The sequence below is a fragment of the Megascapheus bottae genome, chromosome 4 (assembly GCF_031878675.1).
Source record: "Megascapheus bottae isolate mThoBot1 chromosome 4, mThoBot2.hap1, whole genome shotgun sequence".
Lineage (NCBI taxonomy): Eukaryota > Metazoa > Chordata > Mammalia > Rodentia > Geomyidae > Megascapheus > Megascapheus bottae.
This window is the reverse complement of record NC_143512.1, coordinates 51381739-51394904: the sequence shown is the minus strand read 5'-3', so window position 1 is coordinate 51394904 and position 13166 is coordinate 51381739. Positions and strand designations below refer to the sequence as shown.

The 13166-nt window shown below is 36.9% G+C and overlaps 2 protein-coding genes across 3 annotated transcripts in view; one reads left to right on the top strand and one right to left on the bottom strand.

Moving 5' to 3' along the window:
- Ercc8 (ERCC excision repair 8, CSA ubiquitin ligase complex subunit) overlaps positions 1-9524 on the bottom strand; it is a 49219-nt gene extending 39695 nt beyond the window's left edge. Inside the window, exons 1-2 of one of the 2 annotated variants that reach the window (XM_090331902.1) lie at positions 9406-9524; positions 3667-3762 (exon numbers count right to left, since the gene is read on the bottom strand). In XM_090331902.1, coding sequence (XP_090188028.1) covers positions 3667-3762; positions 9406-9482 — 173 coding nt within the window. In that variant the 5' untranslated portion in view covers positions 9483-9524. Of the gene's footprint in view, positions 1-3666; positions 3763-9149; positions 9375-9405 lie in introns of those variants that run through there. The other variant, XM_090331903.1, reaches the window with a different exon arrangement.
- A 138-nt stretch (positions 9525-9662) lies between these two features.
- The window catches only part of Ndufaf2 (NADH:ubiquinone oxidoreductase complex assembly factor 2), a 101936-nt gene continuing 98432 nt past the window's right edge, over positions 9663-13166 (top strand). The window contains exon 1 of the mRNA XM_090331905.1: positions 9663-9843. Within this exon, the coding sequence (XP_090188031.1) occupies positions 9717-9843 (127 nt within the window). The 5' untranslated portion in view covers positions 9663-9716. The remainder of the gene's footprint in view (positions 9844-13166) is intronic.

Below are 13166 nucleotides of genomic sequence, written 5' to 3'. Positions count from 1 at the left end.
TGTACCTACTGGGCACTCCTTACTGATAATATTCTCTTTATATTTTAATATAGACTCTGACATTAATTCCATTTTTAAACATTTTTGTAGCTCACTTGCAAAACAGAAATCATACTGAATTTAAATAATTTTTAATTTTGAATGATAAAATGCTTAAACACAGTTGATAATTAACTGGTTACGACAAATTCTCAAACTATTTCTTTTTTGTGTGCTGGTACCAGAGTTTTAATTCAGGGCCCACACTGTTTTCACTTAGCTTTCTTGCTCAAGCTACCACACAACCACTCAAGCCATATACCCACTTCGGGGTTTTTGCTAGTAAAATGGAGATAAAGCAGCTCTTGGATGCATCTGTCCAGTTTGGCTTTGAATTGAGAGCCTCATATCTGAGCCTTCTGAGACACCAATGTCTGGCCCCAAAGATTTCTGATTTATATTTTTTAACTTGGTGAAATATTAATTTGGGTGTTTTTTATTACATTGTAAGTAACCATCAGTGTAAAACAATTATTTTTAAAGATGAATTAAATGAATTTCATTGATATTTATAACAATGACACATTTTACTTTTGTTTTTTGTTTTTGTTTGTTTGTTTGTTTTTTTTATTTTATTGTCACGGTGATGTACAGAGGGATTACAGTTACATTCCTCAAGTAATGAGTACATTATTTCTTGAACATTGTTACTCCCGCCCATGTTTTTCTTCCACCCCTCCCAAGTTGTAAAGTTCATTTCCAACATATTGTCTTGTGAATATCGAGGTTACATTGGTTCATCCTTTACCCCTTGTCTCATCTTTTTTTTTTTTTTTTTTTTTTGCCAGTCCTGGGCTTGAGCTCAGGGCTTGAGCACTGTCCTTGGACTTTCTCAAAGCTAGAGCTCTATCACTTGAGCCTCAGCACCACTTCTGGCTTTTTGCTATGTATGTGGGGTACCGAGGAATCGAACCCGGGTCTTCATGCATGCTAGGCAAGCACTTTAACCACTAGGCCAAACTCCCGGCCCCACATTTTACTTTTGTTAAAATGACTCCCCAAAAGATTTTGTTTGATTCTAGTAAATGGATAAAACATTTGAACCATTACCAAAATGAACTAATCTCATATTTAAAGTATCTGATGGCACTAATATTCTTTAACTGTGATAGACCATTTTAACTAATACTGCTTTATGTTTTAATATAGATAAGAAAACATGATTTTAAGTATAAATGAAACTATATAGAAGAATTGGGAAGACAGAAAATTTAAGCTTCAGAGAATGATATGCAAATGTACCTACCATCTGCAGCTGAACCTGTTAAAATGCAATTTTTGGATAGTCTTCTTAAAAGAATATCTAATTTTCAAAGTAAATGCTTCCTTACCAGATTTGTGTATTCTGATTTCTAGACTGGTTTTTAGTGATATGACTACAACACTGAAGGTGGTAGTAAATATTAACAGATATTTTGAATATTTGTATGATTTTTGCAGGGAAACAAAAATCAGCATTTGAGTGTTCTATTAAACATTTATTTTTGCTATTGAAAGATTAATGCAAAGTACATTTCTTTGCAAACTATGAAATAAATAGTTGTAGTTTTTCCATGTAATAAAAAAGAAAAACAGCCAGAAGCTGGTGGCTCACGCCTATAATCTTAGCTACTCAGGAGGCTAAGACCCAAGGATTGCAGTTTAAAGCCAGCCAGGGCAAGAAAGTGTGAGATTCTTCTTTACAATAAACTACTCAAGAGTCAGGTGTAGTGCTCACACCTGTAATCCTGGCTACTCAGGAGACTTAGATCTGAGGATCAAAGTTCAAAGTCAGCCAGGCACAAAAAGACCTGAGACTCTCCAATTAACCTCTAGAAAATGGGAAGTGAGGCCCTACCTCAAAGGTAGGGCGGTAGTCTTGAGCTGAAGAGCTCAGGAACAGCGCCCAGGCCAAGTTCAAGGGGTCAAGTTTGAGGGGTTCCTCAAACAATAAACTACTCAGAAAAAAGCCAGAAGTAGAGCTATGGCTCTAGTATGAAAGCAATAGTTCTGAGCAAAAAGAGCTCAGGGACAGCACGTAGGCCCAAAGTTCAAGCTCTAGGACTGGCTAAATAAATAAATAAATAAATAAATATTAAAAAAAAGAAAGAAAAAGAAAAAATAGCACTACAGCAAGCTATTAGATTTTTTTCACTATATGCTCTATTATTTCCTCAGTTTAAAATTTTCAAATATATTTCATACTATAGTATACATACTCCATAATTTCCAACGTTTTCTAATCATTCTGCCAATTGGTAGGCTACTGTCTTTTTAGGCTACACATGGCACATAATCAATCACTATGTCAAAGGGATGGCTGTAGAAACAGTATTGAGTTTTTGTTTTTTAATCAGCATCTAAGAGCAAAAGAAATCAGCCATCCCTTGCTAATCATGTCTATTTATATTATAAGTGAGCGCCACATTGCTGTCCTTGAACAGGAAGTGTTATGTTGAGCTTGGAAAACTAAAGAATTATGCCTGGTCGTCTTTAAAATTTTAGCCACACACTGAAGTAAGACTCTGCTCATTGTATATGTTTCTCATATTAAAAACAGGTGAGACTATGGTCGAAGCTAAGGAATGGAAGTTTGTTAAACATTTCTTACATAATTTTAATATAAAATAAAATCCTGGGAGAAATGCTAAACCAACCATAAAGTAGCAAACTTTTATTTTTTTATCGTCTGGGTAGTAAGTACATTACTTCTCCACACACTAATACTCTTTCTTATGGTTTTTGTCCCCATTTCCTTCCCTCCACCCTCACAAACTGTTTTCTTTAGTTATTTTTACATATGGTTTGATTATAGCTCACATGAAGGGCTTTATGATTTTGAATCTTTCCTCCCTCATCCTTCCTCTTTCTCCTGACTGGGTTTTTTTCTTTTTTTTTGTATTTTTGTTTTTTAAAACTATGGATGCTGGGGATTGAAATCTGAGCCTTGTGCATGCTAAGCACATGTTTTACTATGTGCTTAGTATATCTTTTGATTCTGAACTTTCTTATAAGACTAATGCAGCTATGATGAGTTGTGAATGGAATAAATGTGCAGACTGTCATTTTTACAAGTACTTCAACTGTTGTCTGGGCATTGATTATATATCTTTCTCAATTATTGTTTATAAAAATGTTAGGTAGGTATTGTTCCTATTGCACAGCAAAGGCAATTGAAAATTTAAAAAGTTAGATACACTGTAAAGATCACAGAGCTGGTAAGTGGCCAAGCCAGGAAAAAATAAATATTCCGTTTGCTTCTAATTTAATTCTCCAAAATACACTTCTGTTTTTGTATTTGATAAATGTCCTGAAAGCAGCAATTACGTTTTACAAATAGATGTGTCCTTGAATTCACAATAAATTGAATGTTTATTGATTTATCAATGAATATATTTAGGCAAAAGTAGTTTGGGAATGTCTACTTTGCAATGTTTTGTAGACGTGATATTCTATGTTGATTTGAACATTAATAATACCTAAAAATTAAAGACTAATATCTGATAAGCAATAAAATTTAGAAACTTTAGAATTAAAATTTAGAATGCAAAATTTAGAATTTTTACTTTTTCTACTTAATCTGAAAAAGCAAGACTATTCACATTTCATTTAAAAAGAAAAATGGTAAGACAGGTATAATGAACTTACTATCTCCCTTCAACAGGTTCAATATCAAGGGTGTTAACGCCACTGCTATGGATTCTTTCAACATCTCTGTCTTTGTTTAACTCCAGTCCCAGTACCCTTTAAAAATTAAAAGGGAGAAAAAAAAGATAAAATTAAACAACTTAGTGAAATAAAATTTCTATTTCCTCAAGTTCACATAAAATACAAAAATCATAACTGTATGCTAAAATCTTCTATTACATATTTAATGATAAAACTTTCTATAAACCTTAAAAATTTCACATTATATTACTAGCTCACCTTAAATATTAAGAAGTTCATCAAGTTAAAAAAAAAATTAAAGTTGTGCTGTGGATCAAGTGGTAGAGTGCTAGACTTGAGCTAAGGAGCTCAGGAACAGCACCTTGGCCCTGAGTTCAAGCACCATGACTGACAAAAAATAACTAGGAACACATTTTCATGAACACAAAGTTAAATTGTGATCAATTAAGCTTAACTGAGGACACCTAGAGGGCTAAAGCTGAAATTACAGAATTTAAAATATTCTCTTAAATGTTTCTTAAAAATAAGTATAAACACAAAATGTAACAATTTAAGATATTTAAATAAAATGATTTTCTCTGTTGATCCAAATTCTGATCCCAAAAAAGTGGGTTAAGAATAAATTCTTTTGTTGTGTGTTTTTTTTGCTGTAGTAGGGATGCCTCCCCTTGAACCAAGTTGCCACACCTCTCAAATGCAAACAGTAACTTTGGCCAGACTGCCTAAATCTATGCTTCTCCTATCTCTGCCTCCTTAGTAGCTGGTAATGAAGACATGCACCATCACATCTGTTCTCATTGTTGGTTTTTATTTGTCTTTTGTTGTTGTTGTTTTGTTTTTGCCAGTCCTGGGCGTGAGCTCAGGACCTGAGCACTGTCCTTGGACTTTCTCAAGGCTAGAGCTCTACCACATGAGCCACAGCACCAGGTCTTCGTGCATGCTAGGCAAGTACTCTACCATTAGGCCAAACTCCTGGCCCCTTTATTTGTCTTTCCACTAGTAAACACAACCCTAACGTCCAAACATGGAAATGTGTGGTAAACACAGAAACCAGAGCCCAAAGTTTCTTTCCAAAGTACCTAAATGGGAATCCCAGAGAAGTGGGAACTATCAGGGAGGAGGCAGCTCTGGAAGATCTCCAATGAATGCTTATTAATTACAGGACTCATCCTTAAATAAAGAATACATGGATCTAATCCACTCACTGACTGACCTAGTGGTACCACCTGAGCAAAAATTTCAAATTCTGTCCTGGCACGGTGGCTCACACTAGTAATCCTAGCTATTCAGGGGGATGAGATCTGAGGATTGCAATTCAAAGCCAGCCCAGGGACTAAAGTCCATGAGACTCTTATCTCCAATTAACCACCAGAAAACTGGAAGTGGCAGTGAGGCTCAAAGGGGTAGGGGTGGCAGCCTTGAGCTGAAGAGCTCAGGAACAACATTGGTCCCAAAGTTCAAGTTCCACAACTGACAATGGGTGTGTGTGTATGTGTGTGTGTGTTTATGTATGTACATAGCTCAGCAATTAAACAGAAGAACCAAATACAAATGTTAGAGCTTGTCAATATATATTATTGCAACTGTGGACTAAAATGCAGGTTAAAGCTGACAGAAAAGAGAGTAAACTTGAAGAAAGAACTATTTAAATTACTCAAACTATGAACAGAGAGGTGGAAAAAGATTGCAGGAGTGGAAAACAAAGTCTCAGGGATCAGAGGAACAATTAAAACAGAACTAACAAAGACTTAGTTATTAGAGTTCCAAGAGAGGAAAAAGAAATACTGGAAAAAATGGTTGAAAACTTTCTAAGTTGCAAACAATATAAATCTAGATTCAAGAAACAGAAAGGTAAACACAAAGCAATCCATGCACAGAACACAGTATAATCAAACTGCTGAAAATTAGACATCTATAAAGCAAATAGAGAAAAATGACAAATATCCTACAAAGCAAAATGATTTGAATGATTTCAATTCCTTCTCAGAAACCAGGGAGCCATCAAATCTATTCTAAATGAATCAGAAAAACGGAAATTATGTAAGAAGTCAACTTGACAGAGCAAGAGAAACGGATCTGGGTAAAATAAAACTTTCTGGTGCTGGGAATTTGGCCTAGTGGTAGAGTGCTTGCCTAGCATGCACGAAGACCCGGGTTCAATTCCTTGGTACCACATACATAGAAAAGCCAGAAGTGGTGCTGTGGCTCAAATGGTAGAGCCTTGAGGAAAGCCCAAGGAAAGTGCTCAGGCCCTTAGTTCAGGCCTCAGGACTAGCAAAAATAAATAAATAAAACCTTTTCCCCTTGAAATATATTCATTGATTGAAAGCAAAACATGTTCTCAGACGGAGTTGAGTAAATGATGCTAAAGATTTTACATACCAAACAAGTGGTAAAATAATTCTAACTAGAGAATGAAAAGTTATGTATTTTGTTTTTCATAGAGAAATAACATTATATATGTTATATACTAATTCCTAGGCAATCTCTATTCTCTTCTTATATTTTTTTAGTTTTTTATGAAGTGAGAGATTTTTAATCACAGAATTTTGACAAAGACCTATCCTTACTTACTTCCTCAGACCAAGTATGGTTTAGAATTTAAAAAACATGAGAAACTCAATTTTTCAGGCCCTGAGAAATGCATATGTTTAAATTGTTGCTGCTACTAGTAGATTTCTAATATATTAGATTCATTACAGGAAATATCTTCAATGCTTTTTAAAAAGAAGTAAAGCTAATTTTGCTGAAATTATTAGCAAGCCCACTTATTTTCTAATGTTTAGTTTGATAATGGAAGAACTGTTTGGAGTAAACAAACTACATTATCAGAGAAGATTAACGAAGTCAACATATAAATTTTGCATGAACTCTTGCATTAACTGAAATAATCTGAAATATTTACTATTAGAATGATGACTGAGTTGAAAAGGAATTACTATTATTTCTGCGTTAATTGGTGTTAACAAGCATATGCCACCCCAATCATGTTTATAACTGATCAAAACATGACTTTAAAAACAAATTGCTGGGTTCCAGTAGTTCATACCTATAACCCTAGCTACTCAGGAGGCTGAGATCTAAAGGTCTGCAGTTCAAGGCCAGTCTGGTCAGAAAAGTCTGATAGACTATTCCCAACCAGTCAGCAAAAAAGCTAGACTGCAGGTAGGCTCAAGTGGAAGAATTTTAGATAAATGTTCATTTAATATTTTTAAATATATTTACCATTTTATATACATAAATAATAAAAATATAGATTTGTTTATAATATGCCATACAGTTGCTGAAAACATTAAAATGACTAATATCTATTAAAATCAATTTATCATTTCTGTTTCCTGATGGTGGTATGGAGTTTGGAAAACGGTCTCAAACTCCTGCTATTTTATGGTATTAGGTAACTCCTGTTCGCCAAGTGTGATCTAAAACTAGTGATTCATCTCTAATATTTGGAACATAACAAAAATGGTAAGTTGTCACTTAGGTTACAAACAAGAGTCTGGCTTCTATCTTGCTTTTGGTTGCCTGCTTTAACAGAAGCCAGTTGTCAAGCTGTGATTTGCCCCGTGACAATGTCATTGGGCATGGAACTGATGAAGAATTACAGATAAAAGCCACAGTTGCCAGGCACTGGTGAGTCACAATCATAATCCTAGCTACTTTGGAGGCTGATATCTGAGGATTGTGGTTTGTACAAAAAAGCCCTTGAAACTCCTACCTGCAATTAACCATCAAAAAGCTGGAAAAGGAGTTGTGGCTAAGTGGGAGAGCACTAGCCTTGAGCCCAAAAATTCAGAGCCCAAGCACTGTGTTCAACCACACATACACACACACACACAGCCAGTGCATAAGTTAATTGTGTACAACCACTTAAGAGTGTTAGGAAACAGATGATTCTCTAGTGAACTTTTGAATGAGTATAGCCCAAAGCAATGTCTTTCTTTTATTCTTTTCTTCAATGCTGGGTATTAAGCCCAGGATGTTGCACATGCTAGCCAAACATTGAACTACATCCCTAGTCTCCCTCCTCCCTCCATCCTATCCCCCTCAAGACAGAATCTCAAATAAATCAACCTAATCTCTATCCTTCTGCCTCTGCTTTTTGAGTGCTGTGACTACAGGAATATACCACTATGTATTGTATGGAACCAGATAGAGAACCCAGTTAAATCACATAGAGATTTGGGGCATTTTGAATTGTGAGATAATAAATCTTTCAATTGTATTAAACTACTAATTTCAGAGCACTTTGTTACTCAGCTAATGATAAGTAGTGCCCTGCCAAGATTTTTTCTTTGGAATATGGGAACAAATCATACCCCTTAGTTTGTTAACATGCAAACTGCGCTCCTTAATTTTCTATCTACTTAAATGTCTTTAAACAGTTGTAAAGGTTAATAAATCTATATTTCCTTTTCTTTTATGCAATTCACTAACATCTAAGTTTCATTTCTATCCTTTATGAGAAACTGTTCTTCCCATGGTCATTAGTGATTACTGTGATGATTCAACAAAATATACTTTTAATTCTTGTTTACTGAATAAATGTTATCTATATAACAATTATTAAACATCTACTATGCCAGCCCTGTTTGGGGCCTAGAATATAGTTCATCTTTCTCTGAGGTGGAATGAATAAAGTCAATACAATAGTAAGGAAATACTTAACTACAGTAGCAATAATTATATTGAAAATGAAATAAAGCCAAATGATGTGATAGAGAACTACTAAGGGTAAAGGTGAGAGTAGAGGGCAGCCAGTATCCCACACATTCCCTCACCTCAAGAACTGTCTTTTTATCATCTATGACTTCTCTTTCTAGGTTTTCCTTTTAGTTGATGGTTATTTATTGTGAATTCCTCCACAAGCTCTTCTTTCTGAGCACTGAGCTACTTCTTTTCTTACTCCTACAAATAGTACCTGGATTGTCTTTCCTCCTCTTGATTTTGTGCTTTATCTTACCAGAAAGAATGCTAAGTTTTCCCAAGAAGAGAACTAATTTATGCAATTATGTCTTCCCCTCTACAGGTGAGTATCTTCATGTGTTCCTCAAAATCATCAGAGGTCAAGTTAGTAGTAAAACTTGTTTTCCTTTTGGAAAACTAACCTCCAATATAAGGTATACATCTAGAAATGAAGGCACGTTTTTCACAATCATCATCGACTTCTCCTTTCTCATACCAATCCAACCAATTTGCTGGCTGTTTCTATTTTTTGGATGTTTTCTAGATTTCTTCATCCTCTTCATCCTGTCTGCCGCCTTCCTGCCCAAACCTTCTGTCAACGCTTGTCAACTTCTGTCAACTGGGCAAACAAGGTACCTAATGTGGTAACTTTAGATAACTTTACCGCTCAACTTCAATCCATTTCCCAAATGGGTTTTGCTCCAAGGAAAAGCCAGGCACTGCTGGCTCACGTCTGAAATCCTAGCTACTCAGGTGGGTGAGATGTGGGGGCTCACTTGTGGAGGCCAGCCAGGGCAGAAACGTCCCGAGGATGCGGCAAAGTAAAGTAGAACACAGGAAACTCCAAGGCAAAGAAAATCGCTACTGTCGTCGTCTCATCTGCATCCTTTCACCCCCCAAGCACACAAGCTCCAGAGCGTCCAGCTTCTGCTTCTTTGGTCAATGGCCTCCGATACAGGTCGGACTCTCTGCTCCAGCCATTGGGCACGACTCTGAGGAAAGGTCAGAGGAAAAAGTTAAGGCTTTCTTTACCTGCGTGTGGCCTCCGCTCTCCGGAAGCGAAGCGGATCCTCTAAACCTGCTTGTCGAGAGGACAAAAAGCCCAGCATGCCCTCTCCACAGACCAGCGCCAACGCTGGAGGCCTCCATGACAGAGGTTGGAGGCCAGGCTGTAACAGCAGAGCCTCCCATTGGTCCAGCGTGACAGATCTGACCAATGGAGAGCGTCGTTACTAGAAGGGCGCGGGGATTGGACGGGGCTGCTCTCTTTCAGCCCGGTGGGCGGGGTTTCCAAGGGTTGCCACGGACTCGCGGAGACTTCAGCGGGAAGGCGGGCTGCCAGCATGGGCTGGTCTCGGGGTCTGCTCAGCTCCGTGTGGAGAGCCCTGTCCAGGGAGGTGAGGGAGCACGTGGGCACAGACCACCTCGGGAACAAGTACTACTATATCCCGGAATACAAGAACTGGCGAGGTGAGACCAGAGCGAGGTCCGCGGTAGTCCGGTTCGAAAAGTGACAGCGACCGAGCCGGGTTCAGTGACGCGCCGGGCTACTGCGGCGGAGTCCCGGGAAGGCGTCCCGGGCAGGGTCGGCCCACGGTGTGCGCCCTTCGCTGGGGGCTGAGGACGGGGCCTTCCCCTCCTGTTTCCGCACCTTCCCTGGCGGTTTTGCGCCGGTCCCTGCCCCCTGGGCCTTGCCGGGGTGCTCAGGGCCAGAGGCGCTCACACTCCCCCGCCTCTTTCTCTTTCTTTCTTTTGCCAGTCCTGGGGCTTAAACTCGGGGCCTGAGTACTGTCTTTGGGCCTTCTCAAGGTTAGTGCTCTACCACTGGAGCCATAGCACCACTTCTTGCTTTTTCTGTGTATGTGGTACGAAGGAATCGACCCAAGGGCTTCATGCTTGCTAGGCAAGCACTCTACTACTAGGTCATACTCCTGGCCCCTCTCCTTACCGTTTTAGTAATGCTTAAATTAATAATGTCATATACCGAGTGCTAACCAATTACTTCATATCTTTACGATGACTATGAAACGCGGGATTACTGTTTTCATACACCTGAGTATAAAGTAGTTGCTCAATGAATGGAAACAATGATAGACCTATAATTACTAAAAGAAAAAGCAAGACAAAATGATTCAGTAGTTTTACAAAAATCTTAAAAACAGGTAACTAAAGAATCTTTTAATAAGTAGGCCAAAATATCCTTAAAGAAGTAAAATTAATGTGGGAGTCCTAATTCTTCTAGTGGGGTGCAAGCTTGGAGTCACCTTCATCAGTGATCTGCAAAATTTAGTTTCATTTCCATCAGTGACTGACTCCAGCGATGACACTTCAGTCAATGACTATTTCCCTTTCAGAATGAAAATATCACGCAGAATTTGTATCCTGCATTGTTATGTATAGTTGTTTGGCTTCAGTGGTTTAGATGAATACAACCCACCTCATCATATTTGTATATACACTTAAATGTCTTAAAGTTATAATGACTTATAATTAATAGAAATAGTTATCGATCATCAAAAAATATTAACTGACCAAAATAGCGATATTCTTTTTAAAATTTAATTTAATTTTATTATAAAGGTAATGTACAGAGGAGTTACTATTACATAAGTAAGGTAATAAGTACATTTCTTATACTGTTACATTGGTTCACCCTTTGTCCTTTGTCTCACCATTTTGTGATTCCCTTTCCTTTCTCCAAATGAGATAAATATATATACAAGACATGGGGTACCAAAATTTAAAACAGTGACAACAGGGGATAAACCAAAGGGAAAACAAGAAGAAGGAGGAGGAGGAGGAGGAACTTTACACAGTACATTAAAAAAGAACTGTATTGTTCCCATATCTTGGATCATATGTAGATAGGTATTGAGGTATTGTGATCCTCTAGTAGGACTATCCTAGACATACACTAATTACAGATGAGGGAAACGATGGAGCCTGTGTTTCTTTTGGTTTGACTAACTTAGTATGATTTTTTTCTAAGTTTTTCCATTTCCTTAAGAATGGAATGATGTCATTCTTTCTAATGAAAGCATAGATTTTCATTATGTATATATACCACATTTTCTTGATCCCTTCATCTACTGAGGGGCATCTGGGTTGATTGCATATCTTAGCTATGGTAAATAATGCTGCATTGAACATGGTTGTGCTAGTAGCTTTAGTATGGCATGGTTTGTCATCATTTTGGTAAATGCCCAGAAGTGGGATTGCTGGGTCACAGGGAAGCTCTATGTTTAGTCTTTTGAGCAACCTCCATACTGTTTTCCAGAATGCTTGAACTAGTTTACAATCCCACTAACAGTGAAATGGTGACTCCCCTCTCTGAAGGAAGACACATGCCATATTTTTCCAGCAGATGGCAGCCTTGTTCCAAAAATTGTAGCTCACAGGTTATTAAATTTATTTTCTTGAAACTGATTCAAAGTAGTCATTTCTCTAAAATAACTAAATGTAGTTCTTTTCTCCAAATAACCCTACACTATTGCTTTATAAACTACTGTTAACACAAAATTTTTTAAGTGATAGGCTTGGAGCATAGCCTAGTGCTAGCATGCTTGCCTAACATGCTTGCCTAGCATGCATGAAGACCTTGGTTTGATTCGTTGATGCCACATATATAGAAAAAGCTGGAAATGGAGCTGTGGCTGAAGTGGCAGAGCATTAGCCTTGAGCAAAAAGTGTCCAAGGACAGTGCCAGATGCTGAGTTCAAGCTCCAGGACTGGCAAAAAGAAAAAGAAAATTTCTAAATTACAATAGGGATTATTTTGGTCAGTAGTCTATAATGATGTTTGTGATGATTGATTATATTTCAAGAATTGGTAAAATTTTAAAATTTTACATGGAATCTACAGTAATCAACATTATACTCTGAATTTATTAGAGGTCATATAATATCTCATGATGAACATCAAGTTGATAGAATATCCTAAAGTATTTTTAGATTTTTAATTAAACAATATTTTTGCTTAGAGATATCTATGAAAAGTTGAACTTACTTTAAAACAATTTATTTAATGTAATACAATTATAAGTGTTTCTATAGATTGGTTTCAACGATTGTCTATTTGGATTTTAAATTTTATAACTTTAAAATTTGATTTTGAGGCTGGGAGTTTGGCCTACATACATAGAAAAAAGCTGGAAGTGATGCTGAGACTCAAGTGGTAGAGCGAGAGCGCTAGCCTTAAGAAAGTCCAAGGACAGTACTCAGGCCCTGAGCTCAAGCCCAGGACTGGAATATTTTTTTTAAATTTTTTAATTGAGTTTCCCTTCAAGATTACTTCCTGTATTTCCTTAGTTTGCCAAAAAATACAGTTAGTTAAGTTGTACAGTCATGTGCAAAGGAAAATAAAAACATTATTTCACCTATGTCTATGATTGTATCATACATTCAACCAGAGAAAACCAAGAGAAGGAAGAAATGTCTCCAGCATTTTGCATGTCCATCCTTTATGCTAGCTTTAAAATAAATGTGAGGAATTCAGTCCCAAATGCTACTTTTTCTGGAAGGAAACTGTGGAATCTTTGAGAAAGCACAAATTGAAACTATTCATGGATGATTGACTGAACTACATTATCTTTGTTTCTAAGTGATAATAAAAGAAAAACGAGTTCCTTGTTTTCTTTTGCTTTTAGATTTCATAACTGCTTTATATTGTGAATAGTAATATCAATATCCATAATAATGATAATTAGCATTTACTAAGTGGTGTGTGCTAGTCACATTACCTAACATTCATCAAAAAATTTACTGTTTAGAGAATTATAAATAAGAAAAATAATG